We start from the raw sequence: 24,744 nt of genomic DNA, 5'->3' as shown, positions 1-24,744 counted from the left end.
CATTGCTCTGTCGGAGTGCGTTAGTACGGAGGTAAGTTAATGTGGCGAGCATCGACGACAGCTGTCTGACAGCCTGCTCGATCTCCACATTGACAGGCACTATCTTGCATGGCATATCATGTCTGTCAATGGTCTTTTCCCCTGGCTGCAGATGCTCGGAATCATCCGCCCGACCCTCCTCCGCACCGCTCGGGCTTCGGGATGCAACAGTGAGCTTGTGATCGCTCGATGCAAAGCCATTACGGAGAAATGGCCACGATATGGTGGTGATCCTCGGCGTTGCACCAGATGATCGATGAACGCGGCTGCGCCTCACCGGTAAATCCGAATGACTTAGCTGTTTGAGATGAATTCTGTGACACCCTCCTGCTCGCGTCGTGCTAGTGTCGCCGCGCTGGGGCTTGCGTCAAACTTGCGGGTCATTAAGCTAAGCGCCGACTCATACTGTAATATGCCAAGTTAAGCAGTTCCATCGCTCGCGCTCCGTGTACTGGGCGGCCCGTGCGTAACGTCGGCCAAGTAAGTAGTAACTGAGTCATTAGGGCAACATGTACGGGGCGCGTTCAAGCTGGCGTGCGTGTGGCGATGCGTACCGCTCAGTGGAGTACAACAAGTTCGGATCACACTGACAGTGTAGCAACAGTCACAGCAGCGCACCGGGATCTGACCAAATCCCGGACCTAATATACCACAAGGCACTAGTATGTCATTGGTAAGTTCGTATGCCATATCGAACCACAGAAAATGGTATGTTGTGATGCCTGTGTGTGCCGTCAACCAAGTTGACGGATGCCATATGCCACAAGGGACGTAGATTGTAGAGATTTACCCCTCGACGGTATTCACCAGATGGCTTCCGTTCGCGCTGTGGTGTCGGAGTGGTACTGTACCGGTACGTTGGTGAAGCATGCGGATCGAACCCAGCGCTCAGCCATACCTAGTGTTCATGTCCGCGCTCAAGCAACTCTTCCATTCTTTTGGCATCTCATCTTATGTACCCACTCCTGTTTCGGCTACCGCAACACTCTCACACTAGTCGTCCTGGTACTCCCATGCTCCGCCGTGCGGAGATATCCTGTTTCGAACATGCGAGCGTTTCGAATTCGTTCAGAGACCTCCGACCGGACAGCCACCCCGGGCCCGCGGTTGTAGTTTGGATGGGGCACAGGATTGCATCAGGCCATTGGGCTTGTCAAGATGACTCCAGGTATCATGATTATGACGGATGGTCTGAATTTCGATCATTCTGCGACCGCATATAAGCGACCAGCGTAGGGAGGTCCGGAACGCAAGAACACTCAATCGCAACAATGCTCGACTCGATGACCATATCTCCCGTGGCCCAGTTCCCGCCTGCGGCGTTCAACAAACCCTTCGACGATGTCAGTCGACGCGGCAAGCCTGCCATACAACAAGCCTTGGCTCAGTCACCTCCTCTGCGCACGACCACTTATCCCCCGCATAGCGTCTCTGTATTGAAGAAGAGGATCGTTGTCTGTTGCGATGGGTAAGTCTTATTACTTGCAGTGTATTGGGACACACAGTCTGACGTTTTCCAGCACATGGCAGGACGGTACTGTCGTGGATGCACAATGGAAGTACACGAATGTTCTGGTGCGTCACGCTGTACTGGTCAGCAAAGCTTTCGCTGACAAGCCGTCCGGTCTGAAGCGTCTAGCGCGAGCGGTCCGACACGTCGACACGAGAGTGTAAGTATGACCAATCAGCTCAGCGCCATCAACGTGCGTAGCTGACATATGTCGACAGAAATCCACCTGTTCACCAAGTCGTGTTTTACCAGTCGGGTGTTGGATCCGCAAACAACTTTTATTCTGAACTGGTTGACGGTGAGGTTCGGCGCGTCAATGTTCTGCAGAGTAGCTGATATCTATCTGGAAGGTGCTACCGGTGCATCACTTGGTATGCATTGTAGTAAAACCGCTTCCTTCACGATGCTAACCGTTCATGTTAGCGGACAAGGTCGAAGAAGCCTATGCTTTTATCACACAGTAAATTTGCCGTCTTTCAACCAGACACAAGTACTCACTTGTGCACCGTCAGAAATTATCACCCCGGTGATGAAATCTTGCTCTTCGGGTTCTCCAGGGTAAGCGCTGTCGAGATGTTCATTACCCATGAGAGGTTGCTCATCCTACTAACAGGGCGCGTATACCGCTCGAACAATAGCTGCGCTCATCGTACGTAAATCTCGATCTCGATCGTTCGCCTTCATTTGACAGAGGTTCCCTTCCAGGGCAGGATCGGCGTGCTGAGCCGCACAGAAATGGACCACTTCGCGGATATCTTCATAGCGCTCCAAAAGCTTGGGAACCAGGATGACCTTGATCCTGAAGGTCTGTCCAGTCGATTTCGCTCAGCCCAGACGTCTCATCTTTGCGTGCACAGAAAAGGCGCTATTGGAGACAAAAATCGCGCCTTGGACAGGGCCCGACAGCCCAGGATGCAGACGCGCAACCGGTGGACCAGAAGGGTTCTCGGTGAAGTCCGTACTATAGCCTTCTCGAGAGGAATCGCAGTACTCACATGTCTGTCAGATGTGTTGGCGTGTTCGATACCGTTGGATCAGTTGGCCTGCCAGAGGAGTTGACGAAACTCTCCAAGTCAGTGAAAACGCTCTTTGGTTTCCATAGCACCGAGCTTGGTCCCCACATCGAAAAGGCATACCAAGCGTTGGCGCTGAACGAACGAAGGGCGGACTTTGTAAGCCCTCCTCATTGGCGGCAGAGACACCGCTGACTTCGTGGTGTAGAATTGTGCCAAATTTAGACAAACAGAAGCGGGTAGAATGAAGCAGCAAGTGTTGCGACAGGTATTCTTTTATTGCCCTTGAGTATCATCGCTGGGTCGTTACTGACAGCAACGTAGTGCTGGTTCGCAGGATGTCATTCGGATGTAAGTTTGCCTGGCATACTGAGTCGCATTGATATTGAATGTAACATCACGCAGATCGGCGGTGGTTACCGAGAACCAGATCTGGCGAACCTTACCCTTGCATGGATGGCTGTGAGTACTCTGTGTTGCATGTTCCGTGGCTATCCTCACACCGATTGTAGGCACATGTCGGCGACATACTCTACCTTGATACGGACTACTTGGGATCGCGCCTCGAAGCAGTGCAACCATGGGGAGAGCTCCCTCCACACGAGTGCGTACCACTTTAAGATCTTGCCCTCGTACACAATGCTGAGATGAGACGTAGCTCGATAGTCGGTATCTTCGAACTTGCCGAGAAGATCCAACGCGAGTTGCCAGTCAAGACGGACTCCGTGACGCACGAGACGATCCACCCCTCAGTGCTCATGCAGAAGAATCCCATACCTGAGCTGGCCGACATCATCAAGAAGAACCCGTCTATTGTGTGCGGCTTGTTGCCGTTGGAGCAGGAGTTGCAGAGGAATTGGAAGGTTACTGGGAAGAAGACTGCTACCATCCAGTACTTGAGCGAAGCGATCAGGACTACGCATTCTTCATCCGAGCTCGCGAGCGATCCTGACAAGACCGATGCAGCACACGAAGCAGCAAGGACTCCCGGCGGGAGCTCCGGGCGTTGGATGGTAAGTACCAGCCTAGTTGCCTTTGCCAAAAACCACCTCTGATTTCGATACAGGGTACTATTTTGTCCTGGTCGAATCAACCGGTGGCAATCCCAAGGTATTACGGAGGGATTCTGGCGTCTTCGTTTGCTATTGCTTATTATTCTTACATCAGTGTATCTCGCACGTAGGCCTTGTACTGACACATCATCGACGTCCTTCCATTGTATCCACTAGGCTCAGTATCTGTAGCAGTTTCATACCTTATATCTCTTATTATTCAGCCTCTTTTTCTCCAAACACCATGAACCCGGTCGCATAGGCAGAGCTGCCTTGTTTCGGGAAAGTTTGGCAGTGGTCGACACACGTGCTCAAACGCATCAGCGTTCCTGCTTCGACTGCTGCCACCGCTCGAGCACCCAGCACGTCCGCCCCGAAGCATGGCACTCACATCTCTCGCGCTCCCCCCCTTGACCGAACACTGAGAAAACGCGTCGCTCAGATCTGGTTAGGTCGTCTACGCATGGCAGTGCAGGATTTGGTCGAGCTCTTCGAACCACAACCGTCTTCGACTCGGAAGCGACCTTCTTCCTCGAGACTTCAGGTAGACCCGGTACAACACTTGGATGTTCCTCAAGGATCAGCTGGGTCGTCCGAGGGGCATCTGACTGGCACCGATGCATCCCCTGCACCTCCAAGTTTTCTGGCACACCCCTTACTGCGACGCCGGGAGCCAAGTCAGGCTGAAGACGATGGAGAGGACGCCGCACTTCTCGCTCATGCGCAGGCTCCAGGAGAGAGACAGGACGATGCCCTCACTAGCTCAAGCCATAGCCAATACGGGTACGACTACTCGGTTGACGTGACGGATGGGTTACCCATGGCGTCTGGACGATCCTACACGACTTCACGCGTACCATTCGCGAACACGAAGGTTGTCCCGGAGGCCATTCAGATGAGTTCTCTGCAGCGTCATGACAACGTTAACGACGGCCTACCTCGAGATTCTCCGAGGCCCTCTACGTCGTCAGGCCTGCGTACAGGGGCACCATCATCTTCGACCACTGCAATGTCACGCTTGCAGAGGCTGTCTGTGAGCTCGACTACCACCGCTGTAGGACGGGTACAGCTGGGACCTCATACCCCCAATACCCCCATTCCACTGGCAACGGTGTTTTCGAGGAAGGCGCCAGCACTCTATTTGCCAAAGTTAGACGACTATATCGCCTCGCTCCCAGCACCGTCGTATGTAGCGATCGAACAGAGCAAGAAGGGCAAGGCGCCAACTATGGCCATGTTTCCGCCTATGCAAGCATTAGCGGACACCAAGAAGACGCTGGCCGATCTGGAGCACAACGCGACGGTAGCACCGGGATGGAGAAATTGTGACTCGATCTTCTCCACTCTTCTTAGCTTGACCATTGGCATAACGGTGTGTGCATAGCAAGTCCATGACCTCGTTTCGCACAAGAGATGACATGTATTGGTAGGGATCAAGTGCACTGGCGTCCTACTACAGCGTCCAAGGACTATTCGACACGCTTCAGATTTTCGCACTCATTCTGAGTACTGTTGGTAAGACGCCGTGCCCCATGTGAGCTAGCAAGCCCTTAATAGATCGGATAGTGTCCTCCAGTAATACATTCAAGGATCGTTGGCGAGAATTGTTCCTCGTCAAAATGTATGTTCGACACCTCATGATGCAGTGTAATTGCTGAAACGCGAACAGCCCGAACATTTTGGCCTTAAACTTCGCGTCGACAACCACAGAATCTACCGTCTTCCTCATAATATGCATGATCGTATCCGGCTTGCTCTTATATTACTTCTATCGGGCAACCTCTCAATGTACCACCATCCGCGTCCCGGAAGGGCAACAATCTCTGGAATACCCCAAACATTCTTGGCTTATCCTGCTGGTCAGCTTTTTGCTGACCGTCATCTATCTGCCTGTTAGCACCATAGCCATGCACATCCTAGTCTGGTCAAACGATCTCTGGGTCGTCCCAAATCCGTATACGAACTCGACGTCTAACCCCCCAACCGTGGCACCCTTGGGTCCGCCGGACGAGTACCGTGCGCCTCTCGATTTCTGTTGGACGACAAGCATGAAGCTTGACGCGGTCAACTATGCGCCTGTCCTGGTCATCCTTGCCACCGCCTGCATCGCTGGGGTATTGTAATTCCTTTTACGCCCTATGCTTTTCTGACACTTTGACTTCAGCTGACAATCTGGTTTCCTATTCGTCTGTTCCACACGATCAAGAAAGTTGTCCCGGTCGTTGACCGCTTTACGGAATTGGGCGCACCCAGGAGTAACAGCGACATGAACCGCGAATACCAACGCTTATTGAATCGCGACAAAAACTCACTGAACTTCCTGTACAGCGGTCAGTGTTTTCGTGCATTGTGACTTGGGTGCAAAACCAATCATGCGTCCAGGGTTTCGCAGGGGTTGGGGAACGTACGAATGCGTGTTCCTCCTCGCAAAGCTCACGACGCTCTTGATCACGGCGGTCATCGACCCAGGCAACTGCCTCTTCCGCACCCTTTCTAGTAAATGGGTGGCAGTCGCCCGTCAAATCGTCTTGTTGCTTGCGATGCTCGTCTACTTTATCCTTCAAGGCATCTACGCACCCTTTCTGAATCCCATCAACAACGCCTCGGAGTGGTTTTCACGATTGAATTACGTCCTCACGTCTGCAGTAGCCCTTGGAGTGGCTCTGAATATACCCGGATCAAGCATATTGAACGGAGTCGTTCTTGATATGTGAGGTTGATTCCTAACATTCGCCGCGCGCATTGCTGACATGGGCCGCAGAATTTACATTGTGACTTATGGACTCAGTTTCTGTAAGCAATGCTTGGGACAATCGCTGTCATCGCTATCCTTACATTCTGGGCGCAGATTTCACCATCATTAACATGGACATCACACGTCGCCTCGTCAAAAGTATGTCCAATGAGTCATGACTTCCGTACTAGCTGACCTGCTTGCTTAGGGCTTGCACGTCGCATTGATTTCAGTACGTATTCGGCCCTGATCGCTTCGTACTCATAGCTCACGCGACAGTGTTCCAGGCATTGATATGTTTTCTCCTCGGTATGTGATGCCTCCCCCTGGCGTACCTCCGTACTGATACTGCGAAGGGTTGACCTTTCACAATCATCTCCCCATACACGACGACGGATCTGGCAGGAAGCCCTTATGACGTTGTTTCTAACCAACCCAACTACTGAAATACCGAAGGAACAGCCAATGGACTTCAAGGAAGCGCGAGACGAGGAGTTCCCTCCTTATCTGACCGAGTTCAAGGGCACACCTGGGGAACGTATGGTGGAGAATCTGAAGGTATGCCTTCATCGCATCGTACACGAATAGTTGACGAGCCCCCAAACGCCAGATACTCCGTGAAGTGGGGTCAATCTCCTATTACAAGGCTGTTGCGCTTATAGCTGGACCTGACGCCGCTCTCTTCCGTCGCCTCGAGAGAGACATTCAAGATCACTTCATTGGTCCCGACTGCTATTGGAAACCTCCAGATGCACCTCTCCCGAAGTGCACGCACTTCTTTGGCAACGCTTGGTGGATTCCGTTCCCACCGACTTTGGTAAGTCTCAGGTGCAAGAACCAATTGAACCATTCTCTTATTTCTCCTCGAAGGTCATTCGCTACGACGACGGACCATTGAGAGCTCTGCAGGACTTGTCACAGCTAGAAGAGTATGTTGCTCAGAACTCGAGCCCTCACATTCGTCGAAAGCGTGAGATGCGACTGGCCCTACGAGCCATGGATGGGCTAGTCGTCATGTGGCCCTATGATTACGTCCGGGTGAGTATCAGTTGACAGAAGGCAATTGAGTTGGGTCGAGTGCTGATTATTCTGAAGAATGTTGGCGAAGACACAGGGTGGTGCTGTTGTCGCAAGCGGTACGGAGCCCAAGCCGTCATCCACTACAAGACTTGTACTTTCCGCATCAAACGTCGCGGGACCCTACCTTGGGAAGGAGTCGATTTGGGTAGCGGATTCGAAGTGGAACTGACATATGCGAAGGGCGTCACAGTCGACGGGTCTATCATTGGCCTCACAGATGATCTCGATCTTACCCAGCCTCTCGCTCGGTTCTTGACTATGAACGAGCGACTGATTGCAGAACATCTGGTACCGCTTGAGATGGTTCTGCGCAGTTATCGTCATCACAGCAGACGGGAGTGCCAGTGGAAAGCAGACGTCCTCACGTATCAATTCCTGGCCGCCGTCTATAATCAGCCTCGCTTACCTGCAGACGTTGTGAGTGTCGTCCAGGAGCTGGAACGCGACACGCGCGTGCGCGAATTGGTGAGCACGAGCCGCCCGATCTTCGAGGTCACGTACGAGAGGTGGTCCGGAGTGTCTGCGTCGGAATTGGCCACATGGTGGTATGTCTACTGGGTACGTATCTCGTCTGTTGTGGCCCGGCCATGCACTGAGGTAGATTGTCACCGTTCTCAGGACGACTTGTGGAGACGGAACTACAATACTATCAGCGCTCTGCAGAAACATGCGTCAGATTTCGACCCCCATTATCCTTCTTCAATAGCATATACCCCTCTGCCCCGTGCCGCGCTCGAGGCCTTCCTGACTCAGCGTGGTCTATTGCACAAGAAGGCGAAGTGGGACGATTTCTTCGACGCCGGCTTGCTCAACAAGATGTATCTGCGAATGAATGACATCGTTTTCCATGGCTCGCATGGGGTAAGCCCTTGTATTGGACTTGCACCACTTGCGCTGACTCGCGCACTCTAGGCCAATGTCTTGCACCTTGGGGAGGACACCTCTGAGCTCGATATGGAAGAAGTCGACATGAAGACTCTCATGCAACCATCAACGCTCGGTACCGGAGCAGGCACCGACTATGATGACGTATCCATTCGTGCACGCCCTTACTATCGTTGGGAAGGCATTCTTGACGACGAGCTCAGAAAGACAAAACCAAAGCATCGACCGTTCCTTGCCAAGATGGCCGTGTGGTTCGGCCTTAGCCCATTCTGGCGGTCTGGTGTGCAGTCGAAGGGACTGGCACTTGATGTGCGCATGGAGAACGGGCGATATGTCTTATTGGACGGTGTCGAGACCCAGACCACTGTGGACGATCCCGATTCCTTCAAGGGACAAAGCAGCGCAGTACATGACGTCTAGCGTGGAGTCCTGTTTGCAAACATTTGTTCTGTTGGTGAAATGTATTGCATATCCATCAGCTGCAGTACGCTGCTGCAAGTTGAAAACGTGCGTGCGCCGGTGGTAATGGGCGCTAGACTCGGTACGGCTTGGTGGCTTGGTGGCTGGGTTATTTTCGCCCAGCCACCACTATACATGCAGTCACTGCCCGTTTGCTTCGCGATTTGTTTGTTTCTCTGTTGAAAGATGCTGCCTTCGATTTTTAGGACAAGGGAACCTCCTTGACCAACCTCCGCATCACGGAACGAAAGCCACTGTCCTGCTTTCTGCCGGTGGGCCGCGTCGCGGGATGCTTACCACAGATCTAACAAACTGCCGATGATGCTGCGGGAGTTAGGTCGGTGGAAGTGTACACCGTGCACACAGCCACTACGTCCACCCTAGACTGACCACCGTTCAGGTCATAGTGGGTCCAGTCCGCCTACGCGATGCCTGCATAAGCCTACCCTCAGCGTGAGTTCCGAGCATCGGTCTTTCTGCACCCGAGCCTGTGCATCTCCACACCATGCGCGTGCAGTGGTTTTAGTGTATGCACGTTCACTCGGACTCGTGAACTGCCAGTGCCGGCGTGCAGCGAGGTCGCGAAAACAACTTGAAGCGTATGATCGGCGAGCGGCGAGCGGAGCCGCAATCGACGCTGCAACGATTGTCTTCGATCTACCACGCCAGGTATTGCTCAGGGCAATGGCCGCATCGCTTCTCAGGCCTCAGGCCTCAGCTTCTGTGAGTCTGTTACAATTCGTCAATACCTAGAGTTGACCTCATTTTCAAACACAGTATAATTCGCCCGCGGTGCACTGGTATGGTGGTGTCGCAGTCGCATGCATGTCGTTAATTGTACCACTACACCTGCATTGTCCCTCCATTCCACCCTCACTGATGTGCCCATCAACTCACGTACAGCCGACGCGCAGCACTGGCCATGGCGTTGGGATGTTGACCATCCGCGCGCGGGCAACACGCTCAGATGTAGTCGGTGGATAGAGCACTCCTCATTGGATAGAGTCGCGTCAGTCCACCGACACTCGTAGCTTCTCAAGAGGTATGAGCAGCGCCGCTATAAGGAGTGGCGAAGGGGCCTCTTTGCTCGTAGGTATCTTTCAAGTGTTCATCAGTCCGTCCCCTTACTTGCACACGCACGTCATGAACAGTTGTGCGCATCCGAGATTCTCGAAGTCTTGCGATCCTCCTGCCGTGCTACCCGTAGCCCGCCACGCTTATGTCCATCCCTCTTCCCCGGGAACCGGTATTGATAGTGATACGTAAGTATTGTTTACGAATCGTCATATGCAAGACATGGCTGACGTTTTGGACAAAGTATCAGCAGCACCCAGAAGTCACCTGTCCGTCCAAGGCCGCAAGTGGAAACCTCTCGGCCGAGGATGGACGGAAAAGATGTACATGCTGTTGTTATCGGCATAGGCAAATACGAGAATTTGCGGATCCCACCCTTACGTGGATGCGGCAACGATACGGACGACGTTGTCAAATACTTGCGCGATGATCTCGGCGTACCCTCGCCCCATATTGTCAATCTGCGGGACGAGGAGGCGACTCAATCTGCGATTCTCGCGTCCCTCGATCAAAAACTTATCAACAACCCTCGCATTACCAAGAAGAACGCCGTGGTTATATACTTTGCTGGGCATGGTTCCTATGCCCAAGTGAGTCCGCAATGGGGTTGCGTGGGCAACATCGCAGAGACAATATGCCCATACAATGAAGGGGCACTCTCTGGCAAAGGCGGAATAGTGCGCGGGATCCCCCAGCCGACCTTGCATGCGCTGCTGAGTCGATTAGAGCACGTGAGAGGGTGTGACATCGTGAGTACTTAGATCTTTGCCCACGGCAAGCTCACACTTATCGTAGTCCTCATCAGACAGTAATCCTTGATTCATGTCACTCCGGCGGCATGTCTCAGATCCTTCGTGGGGATACTGTGACCGCCCGCTCGGCACTGCCTACCTGTTCCACGCCGCTTCCTCTGGATCTCGACTTAGACATCCGCTGCGGCATCCCAGTTGTACCTCGCCGAGCGAACCTGACGCCTATCAGGGCAACTTTCCAACCCGACGCTAGCTCTCACCACGGGCCTTACACCATGCTGGCTGCGTGTGGTCAAAACGAGAGCGCCTATGAGGTGGTAGATGATAATGGCGAGCATCGCGGGGCCTTCACACTGGAGCTTTTCCAGGTTCTGCGCAGGGAGCCGAGTCTCAGCTACAGGCAGATTACCAGCCGTGTCGCTGGCAAATTGCGCACCCTGAATCAGCGTCCGCAGTGCAGAGGGCCCAACAGGAAGCTCGACAAGATTCCGTTCGCACAATCGCCGTTTATTCCGGCATTGGCTCGCATAGACAGGCGGAGGAAGCCCGTAGTCTTGCGAATTATTAGGCCCACCTATTTACGGATCGGGTTCCTTCTCGCACGCTTCGGCTGTAGTGTCCTTCGGCGTTGGAGGTCATCCAAGACAGTTTTGGAATTCTAGGGATAGTGTATGACTGTATGCCCGGGTATAATTATGGAATAAATATTGTAGACTTCACAACGTCCAGTCATGCGGTTTGATACCAGCTCTGCTAGGCCTCCTTGTCATCATCGCCTGAATCGTCTGTCGCAATCATATCCTATGTATGTCGTCGTCTTCTCCAGCTGCCGGCGTGACCGGGATCTTGTACTATCAAGCTCTTCGGAGACATTGCCGCAGCCCAAATCACGTTCACATTAATCGTTCGTACCACAGCACCTTCTTAATCGGGAGGAGCAAGATGGCGGGGCGATTGATCGACCTGCCTGCGCTCATTTCCGCCATTTGAGATCCCTGCCCGATCTGCACAACTTCTTGGCATGCCTCGACGAGCTCGCCCCGCTTCCCGACGCCCTCCCGCGCATGCAGCGCAAGAACGTGGTGCATCGCGAGTTACACCTTTGGCGACTGGAAGCAGCACACCCAAAGCCGTACGACAGGCTCAGCAATCTGACGAAGAGTCGGAGGCATCTGCCTCCGCGTCCGGCTCTGAAGGTTTCTTCGAACAAGACGAGGGTGAAGATGATGCATCATCGGAAGATGGATCAGGCAATGAGGTTGTGGATGAGGAGCCAGAGGAGATTGACTTGGATGGGGCACGTGTAGCTCAGTGGGTGGACGACGAGGAATTGGAGGAGGCTAGTGAGGCGGATAGCGACCCGGAGTCTAGTGCTTCTGAGGAAGAAGCGGAACAGTCAGTGCGTGAACAACATTGTCTGGAAATCTTGAAACTCGTTCACCTGAGATATGACACTCGATAGACTCACGGGGCGGAGGATGGTGAGTCTCACTCGCATCGGGCGAGCAAACGCAAGCCTTAGCTATTCCCTACAGTGCTCGCGTCCTTGTCGTTTGGCACACTGCGGAAAGCGCAGAGAGAACTAGCCCGCTCTAGTGCGTTAGATCCAGAAGCGGATGACTCAAATGAAGAAGACGGTGTGTCCGACGTAGAGCAGGTCTCATCGCGCTACGATGTGAAGGGGAAAGCGAGAGAGGTGGATGAACCCCGAAAGTCGAAGAAAGACATCCCCAAACGGTCAAGTAAGCATGCGTATGTATCAGTGTTTCTGACCTCTTGGTACCGCTGACAAAGTCTGTAGTCCGACAGAAGTGAGCTCGAAGAAACCGGTCCCCAGGAAAAAGCTGGCTGTCGAAGGAGAGAAAGTGGTATGTCTCTCGTCACGTAGTGCATGATCTTCATCAACATTCCGCCAGGTCCCCAGAGATCCACGGTTCTTACCCATGACAGGAGAACTCTCGGCCAAGCGTTTTCGCTCGCAATATGGGTTCCTTGCAGACATGCATTCTCAAGAGATGCGAACGCTCAGAGATAATCTGAAGCGCGCGCGCAAGCTTTTGGTCAACTCGCCGAGGCATTTGCGAGAAGAACGCGAGCAAGAGGTCCAAAGGCTGGAGCGCGCCTACAAGCGTGCTGAGAGCATGGTCAGTAAGGACCGGCAGGAAAAGATTGAACAGGAGGCTCTAGAGAAGGTGGCCAAAGAAGAAGGCGAAAGGCGAAAGGCAGGAAAGGGGGCATGGTTTATGAAGGATTGTGCGTACTGGGGACTACTTGACTTCCATTGTTACTGACAAATCATGCCAGCCGACAAGAAGGATCTTCTACTGCGAGCTAAATACGAGGCTCTCGCTGCGTCAGGCGGGCGCGGTGCAGTGAAGAAAGCGATAGACAAGAGGCAGAAGAAGGCAAGTCAGAAAGAGAAGAAGCGAAGACCGTTCGCCCCAGGTTCCTCTGGACCCATGCCACGGAAGCGGTCTAGTGCTGTTCATGGAGACGATGGTCAGCGAAGTGAAAAGCGACGGCGGGTAGGATAATGCCGTTAGATACCCTCCTACTATTCCGAGCGAATTCGTTACGCGGGGTAACCTGCCTGCGGTCATCGTAGACATGACGGACCAGAGTGCCTATTGCTGCCTTGCTGTAGCAAGCAGTGTAGGCAAATTACGTCCGACTGCAGTAACTTACACGAGAGGCCTGCATACCGGCGTGTGCTCCTAGGAGCCAATGAACGCACGGGGATTGCGGGATACCAATCTGGTAGCGGGTGAGCCGGCGGCGCGCCGGGAGTGGGTGGCTTGCAGCGTCCCTCAACCTCCACCCTCGTCTCATGGTCCTCGCTCCGTAAGTCTGTGCGGGGCGGTCTCGCCCCAGATGCCTGCTACTGTCGACGCTGTATCGGGGCGGTCAGAGTCCAACAGCTCTGACCGTACAGTAGCTCCGAATGAATCGTCGCCGTACTTTCTCGAAGACGCCGAAGCCATTGGCCTCGTACCGGAGACACAGGCGGTGAACCATCTCTCGTTGGAAGAACCAGACGACCAGGATATCTATCGTGGAGAGCCTCCTTTACCTCCCAGGCCAGCTTCTATCAGGTCCCAGAGCTCGTCCTCTTCGTCCTCCTCTTCCGCGTCCTCTGTGTTCGGTGGACGCCTCGGAGCAATATCAGCGGTCGTCGAACATGCTATTGCTACGTGGGCTCGTGCGTGGGCATCCTCCTCATCGCTCTCAACTACATCGTCCTCGTCCTCGTCGTCCCAGTCTATGAGGACAATGGCGAGGTCCCTCGCCACTCGCACGCGGAGGGGTAGACCGAGCATCGCAGACGCGCATAACGAACGAACGGAACGCCAAATTGCAGCTCGCATCAGAGCCAGGGAGGAATGGAGATACGTCCCGCGGTCCTTCGACTTGTATGTACCGACTCCTTTGGTCCCGGACTCACTCGGTAGGGAAGGCCTGGTTCCCGGCGCTGAGGACAGGCATTTCATCCATACGGATTCCCTACCTCTCATCATTGCTCAGCTCGGCGCAGCCCTCAAGGGTAATGAGCGGGCGAGACGGGCACGGACAGAGACGATTGCCTTGGAGTCACACGTTCCTTCGCCCCCGACGATTCACCACCATTATATGATGCCTGAGGACATAGCGTCCTCGACGAGCTCCTCAAGCCAAGAGCCCACCCTTCCGCGCAGAGCTAGGAAAGGGAAGAAACGGGCAACTGCGATGCCAATACCGACACCAATGTCTCAAGCGTCATCCGCTGCGACTGAGCCTGGCGATGCGGAGAAAGCATGGTGGTTAGATGTCACCTCACCTACGTGGGAAGACATGCGTGCAATTGGCAAGGTTCGATCTTCAGCGACCGTTGTATGCTTGCATGCTGAATGTTGCATAGCTTCTCCACCTCCACCCGTTGACTCTGGAGGATATCTTGCAGCAGGATCCCAGAGAGAAGTTGGAGGTCTTCCCGAAACTAGGATACTACTTTGTTGTCTTTCGTGCGATCGAAAGCATGAAGACCAGGGAGCGGTTGCGTGCACTGCAAAACCCTCGAGATGGTACCGCGTCGTCTGCGTCGCCTATGGAGGAAGCCATCGTTGGTGAGGTCAACGTGTACTTGATCGTCTTCCGTGAAGGTATCTGCTCGGTAGGTCATAGCATCGCTTCATCCCCGCGAGCCGTGTTAACACTCGTTCTCAGTTCCACTTCTCGGATATCGGAGGCAAGTTTTGTCTAGCTTCCTGTATGACTGCTGCTTAGCGGATCACAGAACATGTTGACCGTGTTCGGAGGAAAATACTCAAACTCTCGCAGAGCGTCAACATGACTTCAGGTAAGTATACGATGTCTACGACGACGGTCATCGGGTCTGACGATACTGCAAGATTGGATTGCCCATGGAATAATGGACTCCATCGTGGACTCATTCTTCCCTTTCTTGGAAGGGGTCGAAAAGGAGGTTGCCAACATGGAGAGCCTAATGGTGTCTGATGAAGATGTTGCAACAGACCCCGCGGTGACCAATCCTCCACCCGCGCCTGCTGATATACCCTCCACTTCGAGCCTCGAGAAGGTTGCGGCACATGATACCAACGAGAAACCTGAAACATCCAGCTTTGCGGTCATCGAGAAACCACGCGAAACTTTCAAGGCTGTGGAACGGAAGACGCAGTTCAAATTTCCTACGAGCTGTCGTCTCCACCTTCGGGGATTGAAACGTTCGGTGCAGGCCTTCTACGGCCATTTCCGTGTTGTGTTCAAGCACACGCCGACGGCGAAGACCACGACTACCGTCCATCGGATGGCCAGGACGAGGAGACTCGTTACGTCGCTCACCCGAGTCTTAGCGCACAAGTCGGAGGTCGTTGCGCAGCTCCAAAAGCGATTGCTGACCGTCGGTCAAGGTGGACTTGGGAACGGCACCGAGCACGACCACGATGTCTATGTGTATATGGGTGATGTGCAGGGTACGTAGCTCTTGTGCAGATATTATATGTATCGCTTATGTCGATGCACAGATCACATCCTGACCCTGCAGCAGGCACTAGTCCACTACGAGCGTGTACTGAGCACGTCACAACCTACCTACCTATCCCACCTCCGCCTCTCCCACTCCAAGGCGCAGTCAGGCACGGACACTGCTCTCGTTACACTCACGACCGTTAGTATGGGTGTCGTCTTGGTCCAGACTGTCATTGGTATGTTTCTCTTAGCATTCGTAGGTTCGCAGCTCACACCTGCGACCGCGCACTAGGTCTGTTCTCTATGAACATCCAAATTCCCGCCAACAACCTCACGGGCACTCGTTACTACGTGTTCGGCATCGTGGTTTCGTTCGCAGGCGTTGTACTCATCGTCTACGCTAACTTCGTGCGTCTCTGGTGGAAGTGGGCTAAGCGGCGGAGATGGCGTCAGGGGCCCGTGTTGACCGAGACCCAGTAGCCGCAGACGTCGCTTTGCATCCCCTGGGCATTTCAATGCGATTCCTAGCCTGCCTGCACGTCGTAACTTATTCCTGCATACTATCACTATTAGGACAATGGTCGCATTGTACACCATACATTCATCACACGCTTGGACATTGGTCGTGAGTCCCATCATTTGCATTTCACCCATCCATCCAGGAGCAACACTGAGGAAGGATATTTACATCCGTAGGATATCATATACGTGAAGGGTATTTACCGAAAGAATAATAGAGGGGTAGTGCTACAGGGAGCGGTGTCTCCAAATCGTTAGTCTGCGTATAGTCATGCGTCTAGATAGCGAACAAAACAAGGTAGATGGCACCTGCGTATGGATGATGATCTTCCGAAGGATGTCACGAAGATCATAGCTCGTGGACGTCGCGTTTCTTGTCACAAAGATGGACGACGCGTTTGGTTTCGTCGAGTACCGAAAGGACTGCCGGGGAGAACCGCATCAGCCAACCATGTGGGCAGTAATGTTAGAACAAGACATGCCTTTGTCGCGGAACTGCGTCTCCTTCCGTTCCAGCTGCTCGATGGTATGGAGCAGCCTGTCCTCCTGCCTCCTCACCGCCTCCTCGTCTCTGTGCAGTTTCTCCATCTCGAGACGAATCCGCTCGGACGCCTCCGAGACGCCGCGGCACATCCGCTTCATTGCGTCTACCTCCTTGTGGTAGTCCACCCGCAGCACCTCGAGCTCGTGCCCTGCGGAAACGAGTCCGGCGTCAGCGAACCGTGAACACCAGTCCCCGGGGCAGAGAGCGCCGACTCACCGAGCACCTCAGCCTCGTTCGCGGTCTTCATGTACTGCGACATCTGCTCGATCCAATCCCGGTCCATGGCCCACGCGACGGACTTGGTCTGGCTCGCTATGCTTAGCCTGCTGATGCTGCCCGCTCTCTTGAGGCTGCTGCGTCGACGGGGGATCGCGCGGTGGGCATCCTCGCCGGCGACTGAGGCCTGCCCTTCAGACGCCTCGAGGATTGTGGGCAGCTGGCCGTTCAGCGCTGGGAGGGCAGGGGCCTCGAGGGGCTCCGGCTCCGGCTCCGGCTCCGGGGACGTGGACGGCATCTCGTCCTGCGAGCTGCCTGGCGAGTCGACCAAGGCGGCCTCCTCGTCTGGGTCGTGCATGCGGAACGGAATGGGCAAGGGGTCCGGCGACTTCGCGTTCAGGCGGGTGGAACGCGTCGCGATGCTGACGTCCGACCCTGCGGACCGTTTGCGCTCCATGGTCTTGCGGTGAGGCGAGACATGCCCAGGGTCGCGCACGACGGCGGGCACGCGTCCTGGGGATTTGTAGCCTTGTGGAGGCTGCCGCTTGGGATGTTGGCTCGTTAAAGGAGGCGATGGGTTCAGCAGGGTCGTCGTCGTGTGCGTGACCGAGTCGCCGCGACGCGCAGGCACCCGATCCGGGGGAGGAGCGTGTCGGTGAGCCTGCGCAGACGGCCTACGCGAGAGGCTTCCCTGATGGTTCATGTGCGCAGACGGCATGCACTTGTTGCAGCAGTAGGGTGTGCGCGAGTGCCCCTGCGCGACGTCCGACCCGAAGTGCGCGCCCTGCTCGCGAAACCAGCGCTCCATCTCCTTCAGGCGGAAGTCGGGCGGCGCGTGCACGGTGAAGAACATGCTGCGCGGGGAGGGCTTGCCTGTGGGCGCGGACTCCCTGCCGAGTCGCTGGCATTTGCGGATCATGCGGTCTTTGAGGTGACGGATCTGCAGGATGCGGTCCCATGCTGCGTCGCGGTCCTTACGGAGCTCGATGAGCTCTGCGCGGAGGAGGTGGTTGTAGATGAGTGCTGTGCGGGGAGGCAAGAGCACCTAGGAACAGTCAAAAGGCTGTCGTCGCGACACGGTGGTAGTTGTACGTACCCTGAGTTCATTTGGCGTGTCCGTGCATTGCAGATACCGCCATCCGCTCCTCGCGTACTGCCCATCCGGGCTCTCCAGCTGCCCTCGAACCGGACTCTGTTGGAAGTAGTTGAGCGGCTGGCTGGGGCTCCGGGGAGTGTTCATGCTGTCTGGGCAGCGTAGAGGGCGAGCGGTTGCGACCGTCGAAGGAAGGCGAGGCGAGGTGGAAAATTACGATGGGAACAGGAAGATAGCCGATGCACGGGTCTTGTCAGATTCTGGTGCATTGATATGGCGGGAGCATGGAGGGGCGTGGCCTGCAGAGGGTCGCTAAGACCGCAACGTGCAGAAAAATGGGCAGCGCTGAGGCACACTTCAGCCTTCCTCTTCCGGCAGCTCTCTGATCGTGATCAGCCTTCTCAAAAGGCCATAACATCCTTTGTGGCCATCCGTACGAGAGATACATGCACAGGCACTCAACGTATCACGTATCAGGGCACGCTCACTGAGGTGTACATATCGCGTCCATCTTTATTGTGTGGGCTCGCACTCCAACTATCGGAAGCAGCCCTTGTCCCGGCCGACTGGTTCGGAAGGCAACCGCTCGAAGTTCAGACTTGTGACTAGCAGGGTCCGACATTGGGCGGGCTATCGATACGAGGCTCGTTCGAGAGCTACATACCACTACTCTCGAAGATATCGAGATACACGCGAAATATCTGGTCGTCTACAGCACATACCATTACGTGGCCGTTCAAACACGCATTCCATCTGCCAGTTATTTTCACGGCGGGCCACATTGCGGATGCTGTGCACAGCGAGGATGGTGGCAAGACGAGGAGCGTGTCTGCCACCGGGGGTCTGCAGCCGCGAGGATATCAAGTGTTTACAGCATTGCCTTTTCGGGGCATCGGTGGGCGCCGAGAGGCTTCCCACCGCGGAGTCCAGTGGGCTGCACTCCAAGCTACCCACCACACACTGACGCCAGCTCTCTCTGGCTGCTGCCTCTCCCTCAGGCGGCCTCCCGCGGTCTCCTTCCCGCCCGGGTCTGTCTTTCCCTTCGATGTCGTCCCATTTCGCCCGCTACGAGTCCTTCCTCGTCAAGAATGTGTCCACCATATCTTCCCTCGAGTCTACCCTGAGGTCTATTACGTGGATCCTGCCGGGCAGGTTCAGAGATGCAGAGTTGGCGTCAGAGGCTTGTTCGTACAGTTTCGTACCCGTGTTTCTGTCGAGTTGACCCGCCTGCGTTATGTACGCATCCCAGTGTCCGCCTCCCTCAATGTTATGAGCATGTATCATGACACGCTCCTGGAGAGGGTTGTCCAAGCGGATCCCAAATACAAAGCCTTGATACCCCGTCTTCGCACACGCGATATACTCGTGCATGGTCTGAAAAAGACTCGCTATACAAGTGGGCTGCTCGCGTGCTGCAATTGGTCCGCTTCACGGAACTGTTGATCGAGATGGGTTTGCGGAGGAAGGTCTCGCAACGTAACAGGTGGAGGGGAATCGTGCTTCTGGAGGTCATCAAGTAAGTGCTCTCGTACACGGTCAAACAACCTCATCCAACACCTTGTAGAGCGGTCCTTCGCCTAGTCTTGCTACGGATCACCAGGAGGCCCGTACTTTCGCCGCCTATCCCTGAGCGCGAGTTTGATCCTTCCGCCATCCCTCTGGATTTCGACGCAGCATCCCCGACTCTAGCGCCATCTTCACCGCCGTCATCGCTTCCTGCGACTCCTGAGCATCTCAGAAACAACCACGAGCCGTTGCCTCTGCATCCTCTCTTGACGCCATCTCCACCTACGCAATCTCCGCAACCGGTGGAAGACTTCCTTCTGCCTAAGGCTCTGACTACATCGTCTGTCAAGGCACCAACAGCACTCGTCGCTCCTCTTGTCTCGCCCAAGGCCTGGCTTTCGGAGATCATCTACATTCTCCGCCCTCTTGTCTATGGTAAGCATTGACGTATGAACAGCCGAGGTTTTCATCTGACGCGACTGTTGTAGCGACGATGCTGTCGCGCAAGAGGAGAAACACAAACCCACTCATGGTCGTACTCATGATGGAGCTCCTAGCTCGCAACCTGAGACGCGTGCCGTCGCGATCGGCCCAGTTGGAACGGGCGGAGTATGCGCTTCGCGACAGGGACATGCTCTGGTACCTTCTCCGGGGCTCGATCTGGGATTCATGGACGAAGTACGTCACTTCGCCTTATGTGTGTACACCGTGCTGATGTTGCGTCGCAGGCCCAAGCTGGAGGCGTTCGCGAGCAAGACAGCGAATGTGCCGCTGCTCGGTCTCTTCAGCGCGCTGACGAGAGACTGGGTCCCGTTGATCGACGAGTATTATTATTGTGAGTTCACCGAGTTCTCTTCTCCCCTCGCGCCGTCGCTGATGCCACCTCAACAGACACCGCGCCTTAACTCTCTCTCATACGGTCTGGCCATCTACACGTAGTCCATGTGATATTCATACTTGCTTGGTTGCTCCATTTTGCGGACCGTCTCTTGGGCTAGAACCACTGCAGGTGGTGAACCCCGTTCTCGTACGGAGTGTCGCCGGAGTCGGGCGGGCCGCCCTTCGTACCTGCGGCGGTCTTGGGGCGCACTACGCGCGTACAGGGTATGTTGAGGGTAAGTCACCAGACTCGTCCCAGGGTATTATCGCAAGTGATCTACGTGTGATTGTTCTGCAAGCTGATCACGGAAGCGTGCGCGAGTGTGGCGAGGGGCAGTTTGATATTGACGGTGATAGCGAGCGTTTGTGATCGGATCGTCAACGGACAGGGTTGAGACGCATCGGAGCGGGAACACAGGCTGACCGCCCTCCCCGAATTTCGTGTACGACGACGCCACCATGTCGAATTCTGACGGGTCTCCTCTGCCAGATGTGCGTCGTGTAGTGACAGGTCATAACGATGCGGGCATTGCGATCGTCCGCTCTGAAGACACTGTTTCTCGCAAAGTAAGGTGCTCTTTGTGTTTGACCCTTTCCACGATACTCATCTACAGTGATTGACCTCAGGAGTCTAGCTTCCCTGGCGTGAGCGGCAACCAGCTCTGGCTCACGGACAAGGTGCCCACGGGCGATAACAACGGCGAGTGCGTATTTCGTGCCATTAGGCCTGACACGTGCTTTGTTGACGGTGCATCAGCGTGGACGGGATAACGAGGACTGCCGACGGAGACTTGGGGTTGTGCGTGCGTAACGGAATTATGTTGCGGTACACCGATCTAGCTCCGGGTGCGAGAGCGCCAATGGTAACATTTCCGCCGATGTAATTGCTGAACTCGGACATTCTGACGTTGGGCTTGTAGCATAGGACGTCGTCGCTCGACTACAATATCCTCGGTGCGTCCGCGTTCAGTATTAACGGTCTGAACTATTGGGTCTTGACATGGACGCCGTACAGTCCAGGGCAAAATCATCCTGGAGATGGAAGACGGGAGTGAGACGCTCTTTGAGACTCCGGGCGATATCGTGATTCAGCGGGGCACCATACACGCGTGGAAGAACCCGGGTCCGGGATGGACGCGGTGGGTGACTGTGCTTGTAGATGCGAAGCCTGCTGTGGTTGGGGACAAAGCACTAGGTGCAGAAGTCCGTGCGTGAGTTACCTAAGGATGAGCGAGGAACTAGACCCTACTAAGCGATCGAGCGAAGAAACCTTCAAGGTGAGGTTATCGTAGAGGCTTTCTCCGGGGTTCTGACGGTGCTCTCAGGCTTTCAATGTGCGGGGAGCCGTAGGAGCCGGGAAAGGAGTGACAGGCACAGTGTATATTTGGATCGTAACAACAAATTTCCATCATCACTGCAGATTGACAAAGAGCCCTCCGTCTACAAGTAGCGACGCCCCTGTCACATACTTGGCCAGGTCACTACCAAGGAAGACAACGGGTCCCGCAATGTCGTCCGGTTCTGCGTATGCAAGTAAGTGCCTGGTAGCTCCTATGTATTGTCGAACTCACGACCGAGGCGGTTTAGACATGTCCGTTTAATCATACCCTCGCGTTTCACGTCGTCCGAGAGGTCTTCCTTGTTGATGTCCGTCGCGATCGTTCCAGGCAATATCGCGTTGGCGCGGATGTTGTACTTGCCTAGGGCCACCGCACAACTCTGCATGAGCGACAAGATGCCAGCTTTGGTTGGCGTGTAATGGCTGAGATTCTGCCGTCAAAGGTACGCTTCATCATCGAGATTCACCGCATACCACTGCATTTCACCGCCCACGAGTGCGGATATAGACGAGATGCCAATGATAGATCCACCCTGAGGTGTTTGAGACTTCATTTGGTTCGCAATCGCTGATTGGTGGATTGGACTATCAGGCCGAGCAATACTACAGAGCGTACCGGCACCGACCTTGGGTTATGAAGAATGAGCCATCCAGGTTTACCGCTCGTGTGCGTTCCCAGGTAGCGTGGGGCATCGTCAGGAATTCTGCGAAGGGACATATCCCAACATTGCTAACGAGTACATCTGCCGACTGTCAGCGAACCTGATCCCGGAGGCTTGATTGCGCCTCTGCGTACCTATGCGACCGAACGCTGCGACACCCACTTCGACGATCTATCGCCATCGAATGTATGAGATGCCGACTGGGGGACTCTCTGCACGTGAGGGCCCATACCTTGGACGAAGTGGCGGGGTCGGCTATGTCACCGGGCGTTGTGACAACCTTGCAGCCCGCAAAGCGCTTCTCCACCTCCTCCTCCAGCGTCCGGATCTCCGCCTCTGTCACCGCGTCGCCAAAGTAGTGCAAGACAAGGCCCCGTGCGCCCTGGTTAGCGGACTCGACCGCGCACGCTCGGCCGATACCGCGAGATGAGCCAGTGATGCACACTACCTTGCCTGAGAGAAGTCCCGCCATGAATGACAATGGGGTCTGGCTGGCTCGTCCTTGGGTTCACCTGCTATGTAGTCTGTCCAGTGCGCCCCGGTATCTGATATCGCCATCATTCGAACCGTGCGTCGACCGGACGCTGGGATTCTTCGTCTGTTGACTGACGTCGTGCGCACGGTCCGTGTGCTCCGCTTCCTTGTCACAGGGACATTGAGCTATGTCCAAGAGGACACGCTGACTGTGTCATATGCGCAAAGAATGCTTGCGCACAACATCCGGGTGCCCGCTTGACGGTCCTGATGTCCGAAGAGGCCAGGAATACCAAATATATAAGTGAGCGGGCGCCGTAGAGTGCCGGATACAAGTGGTCCTTGATATTCAACGAAACGATCCAATATGCCGTCCGCGAAGATGTGAGCGACGTCCAAGTTGTTTGTTCTGCTTGTACTGACAGCAGCGCATCTGCAGTTACTACGATCAGGATGCTGACCTGAACGTCCTGAAGGAGAAGACAATCGTCTTCCTCGGGTACGTATGATATCATCCCAGCGATTTCCTTCCTCACACGCAGCCCAACAGCTTCGGCAACCAGGGCGCAGCACAAGCACAGAACCTGCGTGACTCGGGCATTCCCAACGAGCAGATTCTCGTTGCGAACAGGCCTGATTCGTACGCAGAGGACGCGAAGTCGAAGGGTTTCAAGGTCGAGCATGACTTTGCGAAGGCCGCCAAGGTAGCCGACAGTGCGTGAATCCCTTTTCAGCGGAAAGGAAGCAGCCGATGACCTGTACCTTGTAGTTGTCTTCATCCTCATCCCCGACCAAGTCCAGCCACGAGTCTTCAACGAAGTCTTCGCACCTAACTTGAAGGACACTGCGGCCATCGTGGTCGCCAGTGGCTACAACGTCTTCTTCAAGCTCCTCAAGTTCAAGCCCACACAGGATGTCGTCATGGTCGCTCCGAGGTTAGCCGTGCATGCTGCTGTTCAGTTCAGTGGTTAATGGCGATATTAGGATGATTGGTTCCTCCGTGCGTACCTTGTACGTCAAGGGCAAGGGCTTCCCTTGTTTCGTCTCGGTCGAACAAGACGGCACTAGCAATGGCCTTGCCGTCGCGCTAGCGTTGTCTCGTGTCATCGGTGCAACTAGGGCAGGCGCAATCGCTTCCTCGGTATACGAGGAAACTGCGATGGATCTCTTTGCCGAGCAGGCACTGTGGCCAAACATCATCATGCTGTTCAGGTATCTTCAGCATTGCTTGAGGCAATAACTGCTTGCTTATGTCGACCCACAGGGAAGCCTTCAGCGTCCTTAAGGATGCAGGATGCTCTGACGAAGCCCTATGTTACGAAATGTGAGCTGCATTTCCGACACTTTTTAAATGTATTTGACCCCACTTGTACAGGTGGATGTCGAAGGAGCCTGCAGAGATCTTCGAGCGTGCGGCAGAGGATGGCTTCATCGCGCAGTTGAAGTACCACTCGACTGTCTCGCAATATGGCCAACTAAGCGGCTCGCTTGCTCTCGATGGCACGTCAATGCGGGAACACTTCAAGCATATCCTGCACAACCAGGTATTGCGGAAGTCTCGTGCAATATAGCGCATCGGCTGACATTACGTCCTAGGTCTTGAACGGCAAGTTCTGCGGCGAGTTCAGCAAGATCGAGGCCGATCTGGAGAAGGAGGGCGACGAGAACCCGCTGAACCAGTTGTACAAGAAGTCGGAGGAGACTGAGCTTGTGCAGGCAGAGAAGAGAGTGCGCGCGAGGCTCGCTAACCTTTTGTAAGTAGATATAGATGTCATATAGAATACCCGTAGAAACCGTCGAATGTATGATAGGATGAGAAGTGCCGCGGTACTGTTTGCCCGTCGTACTTGAACGGACGGTATGTCTATATATGTCTCCGAGTGCCGTCGAAGATGGTGATAGATGCTGTGACAACATGGGCGTGACGCGACGTGACTTGGCCACAGCTTGGC

At 54.8% G+C, this 24,744-nt stretch overlaps 10 protein-coding genes across 10 annotated transcripts; 8 read left to right on the top strand and 2 right to left on the bottom strand.

The window, feature by feature from the left end:
- Positions 1-1,322: 1,322 nt before the first annotated feature.
- B0H18DRAFT_866901 (uncharacterized protein) lies at positions 1,323-3,617 on the top strand (the record flags this gene model as incomplete). The annotated part of the gene is made up of 16 exons (XM_048039819.1): positions 1,323-1,507; positions 1,560-1,614; positions 1,672-1,709; positions 1,768-1,847; positions 1,900-1,920; positions 1,973-2,009; positions 2,062-2,107; positions 2,163-2,198; positions 2,255-2,354; positions 2,407-2,503; positions 2,556-2,721; positions 2,771-2,830; positions 2,887-2,913; positions 2,968-3,024; positions 3,075-3,166; positions 3,221-3,617. 16 exons carry the CDS (start codon positions 1,323-1,325, stop codon positions 3,615-3,617), a joined length of 1,494 nt encoding a protein of 497 aa, XP_047900085.1.
- Positions 3,618-3,962: 345 nt separating this feature from the next.
- On the top strand, positions 3,963-8,859 carry B0H18DRAFT_925256 (uncharacterized protein). Its single transcript, XM_048041619.1, has 16 exons — positions 3,963-4,986; positions 5,045-5,129; positions 5,181-5,235; positions 5,284-5,728; positions 5,779-5,944; positions 5,997-6,324; positions 6,376-6,407; positions 6,463-6,507; positions 6,557-6,580; positions 6,636-6,657; positions 6,705-6,906; positions 6,959-7,165; positions 7,219-7,386; positions 7,444-7,986; positions 8,047-8,289; positions 8,341-8,859. The coding sequence occupies exons 1-16, from the start codon at positions 4,078-4,080 to the stop codon at positions 8,731-8,733; spliced, it is 3,867 nt and encodes a 1,288-aa protein (XP_047900084.1). The 5' UTR covers positions 3,963-4,077; the 3' UTR covers positions 8,734-8,859.
- A 1,099-nt stretch (positions 8,860-9,958) lies between these two features.
- On the top strand, positions 9,959-11,326 carry B0H18DRAFT_183519 (caspase domain-containing protein). Its single transcript, XM_048037007.1, has 3 exons — positions 9,959-10,034; positions 10,091-10,595; positions 10,652-11,326. The coding sequence occupies exons 2-3, from the start codon at positions 10,155-10,157 to the stop codon at positions 11,258-11,260; spliced, it is 1,050 nt and encodes a 349-aa protein (XP_047900083.1). The 5' UTR covers positions 9,959-10,034; positions 10,091-10,154; the 3' UTR covers positions 11,261-11,326.
- Positions 11,327-11,502: 176 nt separating this feature from the next.
- B0H18DRAFT_900214 (uncharacterized protein) lies at positions 11,503-13,285 on the top strand. Its single transcript, XM_048041450.1, has 6 exons — positions 11,503-11,997; positions 12,061-12,079; positions 12,134-12,350; positions 12,400-12,466; positions 12,515-12,851; positions 12,903-13,285. The coding sequence occupies exons 1-6, from the start codon at positions 11,620-11,622 to the stop codon at positions 13,130-13,132; spliced, it is 1,248 nt and encodes a 415-aa protein (XP_047900082.1). The 5' UTR covers positions 11,503-11,619; the 3' UTR covers positions 13,133-13,285.
- A 113-nt stretch (positions 13,286-13,398) lies between these two features.
- On the top strand, positions 13,399-16,424 carry B0H18DRAFT_968677 (uncharacterized protein). Its single transcript, XM_048043525.1, has 8 exons — positions 13,399-14,444; positions 14,494-14,745; positions 14,799-14,820; positions 14,869-14,931; positions 14,984-15,565; positions 15,617-15,796; positions 15,853-16,230; positions 16,284-16,424. The coding sequence occupies exons 1-7, from the start codon at positions 13,470-13,472 to the stop codon at positions 16,038-16,040; spliced, it is 2,262 nt and encodes a 753-aa protein (XP_047900081.1). The 5' UTR covers positions 13,399-13,469; the 3' UTR covers positions 16,041-16,230; positions 16,284-16,424.
- A 96-nt stretch (positions 16,425-16,520) lies between these two features.
- On the bottom strand, positions 16,521-18,079 carry B0H18DRAFT_949996 (uncharacterized protein; the record flags this gene model as incomplete). The annotated part of the gene is made up of 3 exons (XM_048041934.1): positions 16,521-16,771; positions 16,840-17,884; positions 17,936-18,079. 3 exons carry the CDS (start codon positions 18,077-18,079, stop codon positions 16,521-16,523), a joined length of 1,440 nt encoding a protein of 479 aa, XP_047900080.1.
- Positions 18,080-18,882: 803 nt separating this feature from the next.
- On the top strand, positions 18,883-20,717 carry B0H18DRAFT_968669 (peroxisome membrane protein). The gene is made up of 7 exons (XM_048043524.1): positions 18,883-19,116; positions 19,182-19,274; positions 19,316-19,448; positions 19,497-19,873; positions 19,927-20,116; positions 20,167-20,245; positions 20,566-20,717. Exons 1-7 carry the CDS (start codon positions 18,978-18,980, stop codon positions 20,602-20,604), a joined length of 1,050 nt encoding a protein of 349 aa, XP_047900079.1. The 5' UTR covers positions 18,883-18,977; the 3' UTR covers positions 20,605-20,717.
- Positions 20,718-20,724: 7 nt separating this feature from the next.
- On the top strand, positions 20,725-21,724 carry B0H18DRAFT_183408 (uncharacterized protein). Its single transcript, XM_048037006.1, has 6 exons — positions 20,725-20,884; positions 20,945-21,021; positions 21,075-21,180; positions 21,238-21,271; positions 21,333-21,594; positions 21,643-21,724. Exons 1-5 carry the CDS (start codon positions 20,777-20,779, stop codon positions 21,530-21,532), a joined length of 525 nt encoding a protein of 174 aa, XP_047900078.1. The 5' UTR covers positions 20,725-20,776; the 3' UTR covers positions 21,533-21,594; positions 21,643-21,724.
- Positions 21,725-21,728: 4 nt separating this feature from the next.
- Positions 21,729-22,790, bottom strand: B0H18DRAFT_867590 (uncharacterized protein; the record flags this gene model as incomplete). The annotated part of the gene is made up of 6 exons (XM_048039872.1): positions 21,729-21,838; positions 21,889-22,079; positions 22,131-22,224; positions 22,283-22,399; positions 22,453-22,489; positions 22,551-22,790. The coding sequence occupies 6 exons, from the start codon at positions 22,788-22,790 to the stop codon at positions 21,729-21,731; spliced, it is 789 nt and encodes a 262-aa protein (XP_047900077.1).
- A 332-nt stretch (positions 22,791-23,122) lies between these two features.
- Positions 23,123-24,707, top strand: B0H18DRAFT_968657 (IlvN-domain-containing protein). Its single transcript, XM_048043523.1, has 8 exons — positions 23,123-23,176; positions 23,232-23,291; positions 23,343-23,506; positions 23,562-23,727; positions 23,777-24,004; positions 24,057-24,116; positions 24,168-24,336; positions 24,389-24,707. Exons 1-8 carry the CDS (start codon positions 23,160-23,162, stop codon positions 24,548-24,550), a joined length of 1,026 nt encoding a protein of 341 aa, XP_047900076.1. The 5' UTR covers positions 23,123-23,159; the 3' UTR covers positions 24,551-24,707.
- The last annotated feature ends 37 nt before the right edge of the window (positions 24,708-24,744 follow it).

This window comes from Fomitopsis serialis, assembly GCF_022376445.1.
Source record: "Fomitopsis serialis strain Sig1Antser10 chromosome Unknown B0H18scaffold_2, whole genome shotgun sequence".
NCBI classification, from domain to species: domain Eukaryota; kingdom Fungi; phylum Basidiomycota; class Agaricomycetes; order Polyporales; family Fomitopsidaceae; genus Fomitopsis; species Fomitopsis serialis.
The sequence above is the reverse complement of the archived record's forward strand: the minus strand, read 5'-3'. Positions and strand labels throughout refer to the sequence as shown.

Coding starts and splice junctions, on each gene's coding strand:
- B0H18DRAFT_183519 (XM_048037007.1), top strand. CDS start 10,155: ATGGACGGAAAAGATGTACATGCTGTTGTTATCGGCATAGGCAAATAC. Junction 10,596..10,651: donor ACGTGAGAGGGTGTGACATC/GTGAGTACTTAG, acceptor AGTCCTCATCAG/ACAGTAATCCTTGATTCATG.
- B0H18DRAFT_900214 (XM_048041450.1), top strand. CDS start 11,620: ATGCCTCGACGAGCTCGCCCCGCTTCCCGACGCCCTCCCGCGCATGCA. Junction 12,351..12,399: donor AAACGGTCAAGTAAGCATGC/GTATGTATCAGT, acceptor CAAAGTCTGTAG/TCCGACAGAAGTGAGCTCGA. Junction 12,852..12,902: donor GGCATGGTTTATGAAGGATT/GTGCGTACTGGG, acceptor AAATCATGCCAG/CCGACAAGAAGGATCTTCTA.
- B0H18DRAFT_968677 (XM_048043525.1), top strand. CDS start 13,470: ATGCCTGCTACTGTCGACGCTGTATCGGGGCGGTCAGAGTCCAACAGC. Junction 15,566..15,616: donor GTATATGGGTGATGTGCAGG/GTACGTAGCTCT, acceptor GTCGATGCACAG/ATCACATCCTGACCCTGCAG. Junction 15,797..15,852: donor CTTGGTCCAGACTGTCATTG/GTATGTTTCTCT, acceptor ACCGCGCACTAG/GTCTGTTCTCTATGAACATC.
- B0H18DRAFT_183408 (XM_048037006.1), top strand. CDS start 20,777: ATGTCGAATTCTGACGGGTCTCCTCTGCCAGATGTGCGTCGTGTAGTG. Junction 21,181..21,237: donor CGGGTGCGAGAGCGCCAATG/GTAACATTTCCG, acceptor TTGGGCTTGTAG/CATAGGACGTCGTCGCTCGA. Junction 21,272..21,332: donor GCTCGACTACAATATCCTCG/GTGCGTCCGCGT, acceptor GACGCCGTACAG/TCCAGGGCAAAATCATCCTG.
- B0H18DRAFT_968669 (XM_048043524.1), top strand. CDS start 18,978: ATGTCGTCCCATTTCGCCCGCTACGAGTCCTTCCTCGTCAAGAATGTG. Junction 19,874..19,926: donor TCTCCGCCCTCTTGTCTATG/GTAAGCATTGAC, acceptor CGACTGTTGTAG/CGACGATGCTGTCGCGCAAG. Junction 20,246..20,565: donor GCGCGCTGACGAGAGACTGG/GTCCCGTTGATC, acceptor GTAAGTCACCAG/ACTCGTCCCAGGGTATTATC.
- B0H18DRAFT_968657 (XM_048043523.1), top strand. Junction 23,507..23,561: donor GGCCGCCAAGGTAGCCGACA/GTGCGTGAATCC, acceptor TGTACCTTGTAG/TTGTCTTCATCCTCATCCCC. Junction 24,005..24,056: donor AACATCATCATGCTGTTCAG/GTATCTTCAGCA, acceptor GTCGACCCACAG/GGAAGCCTTCAGCGTCCTTA.
- B0H18DRAFT_925256 (XM_048041619.1), top strand. CDS start 4,078: ATGGCAGTGCAGGATTTGGTCGAGCTCTTCGAACCACAACCGTCTTCG. Junction 6,408..6,462: donor GACTTATGGACTCAGTTTCT/GTAAGCAATGCT, acceptor TTCTGGGCGCAG/ATTTCACCATCATTAACATG. Junction 7,387..7,443: donor GGCCCTATGATTACGTCCGG/GTGAGTATCAGT, acceptor ATTATTCTGAAG/AATGTTGGCGAAGACACAGG.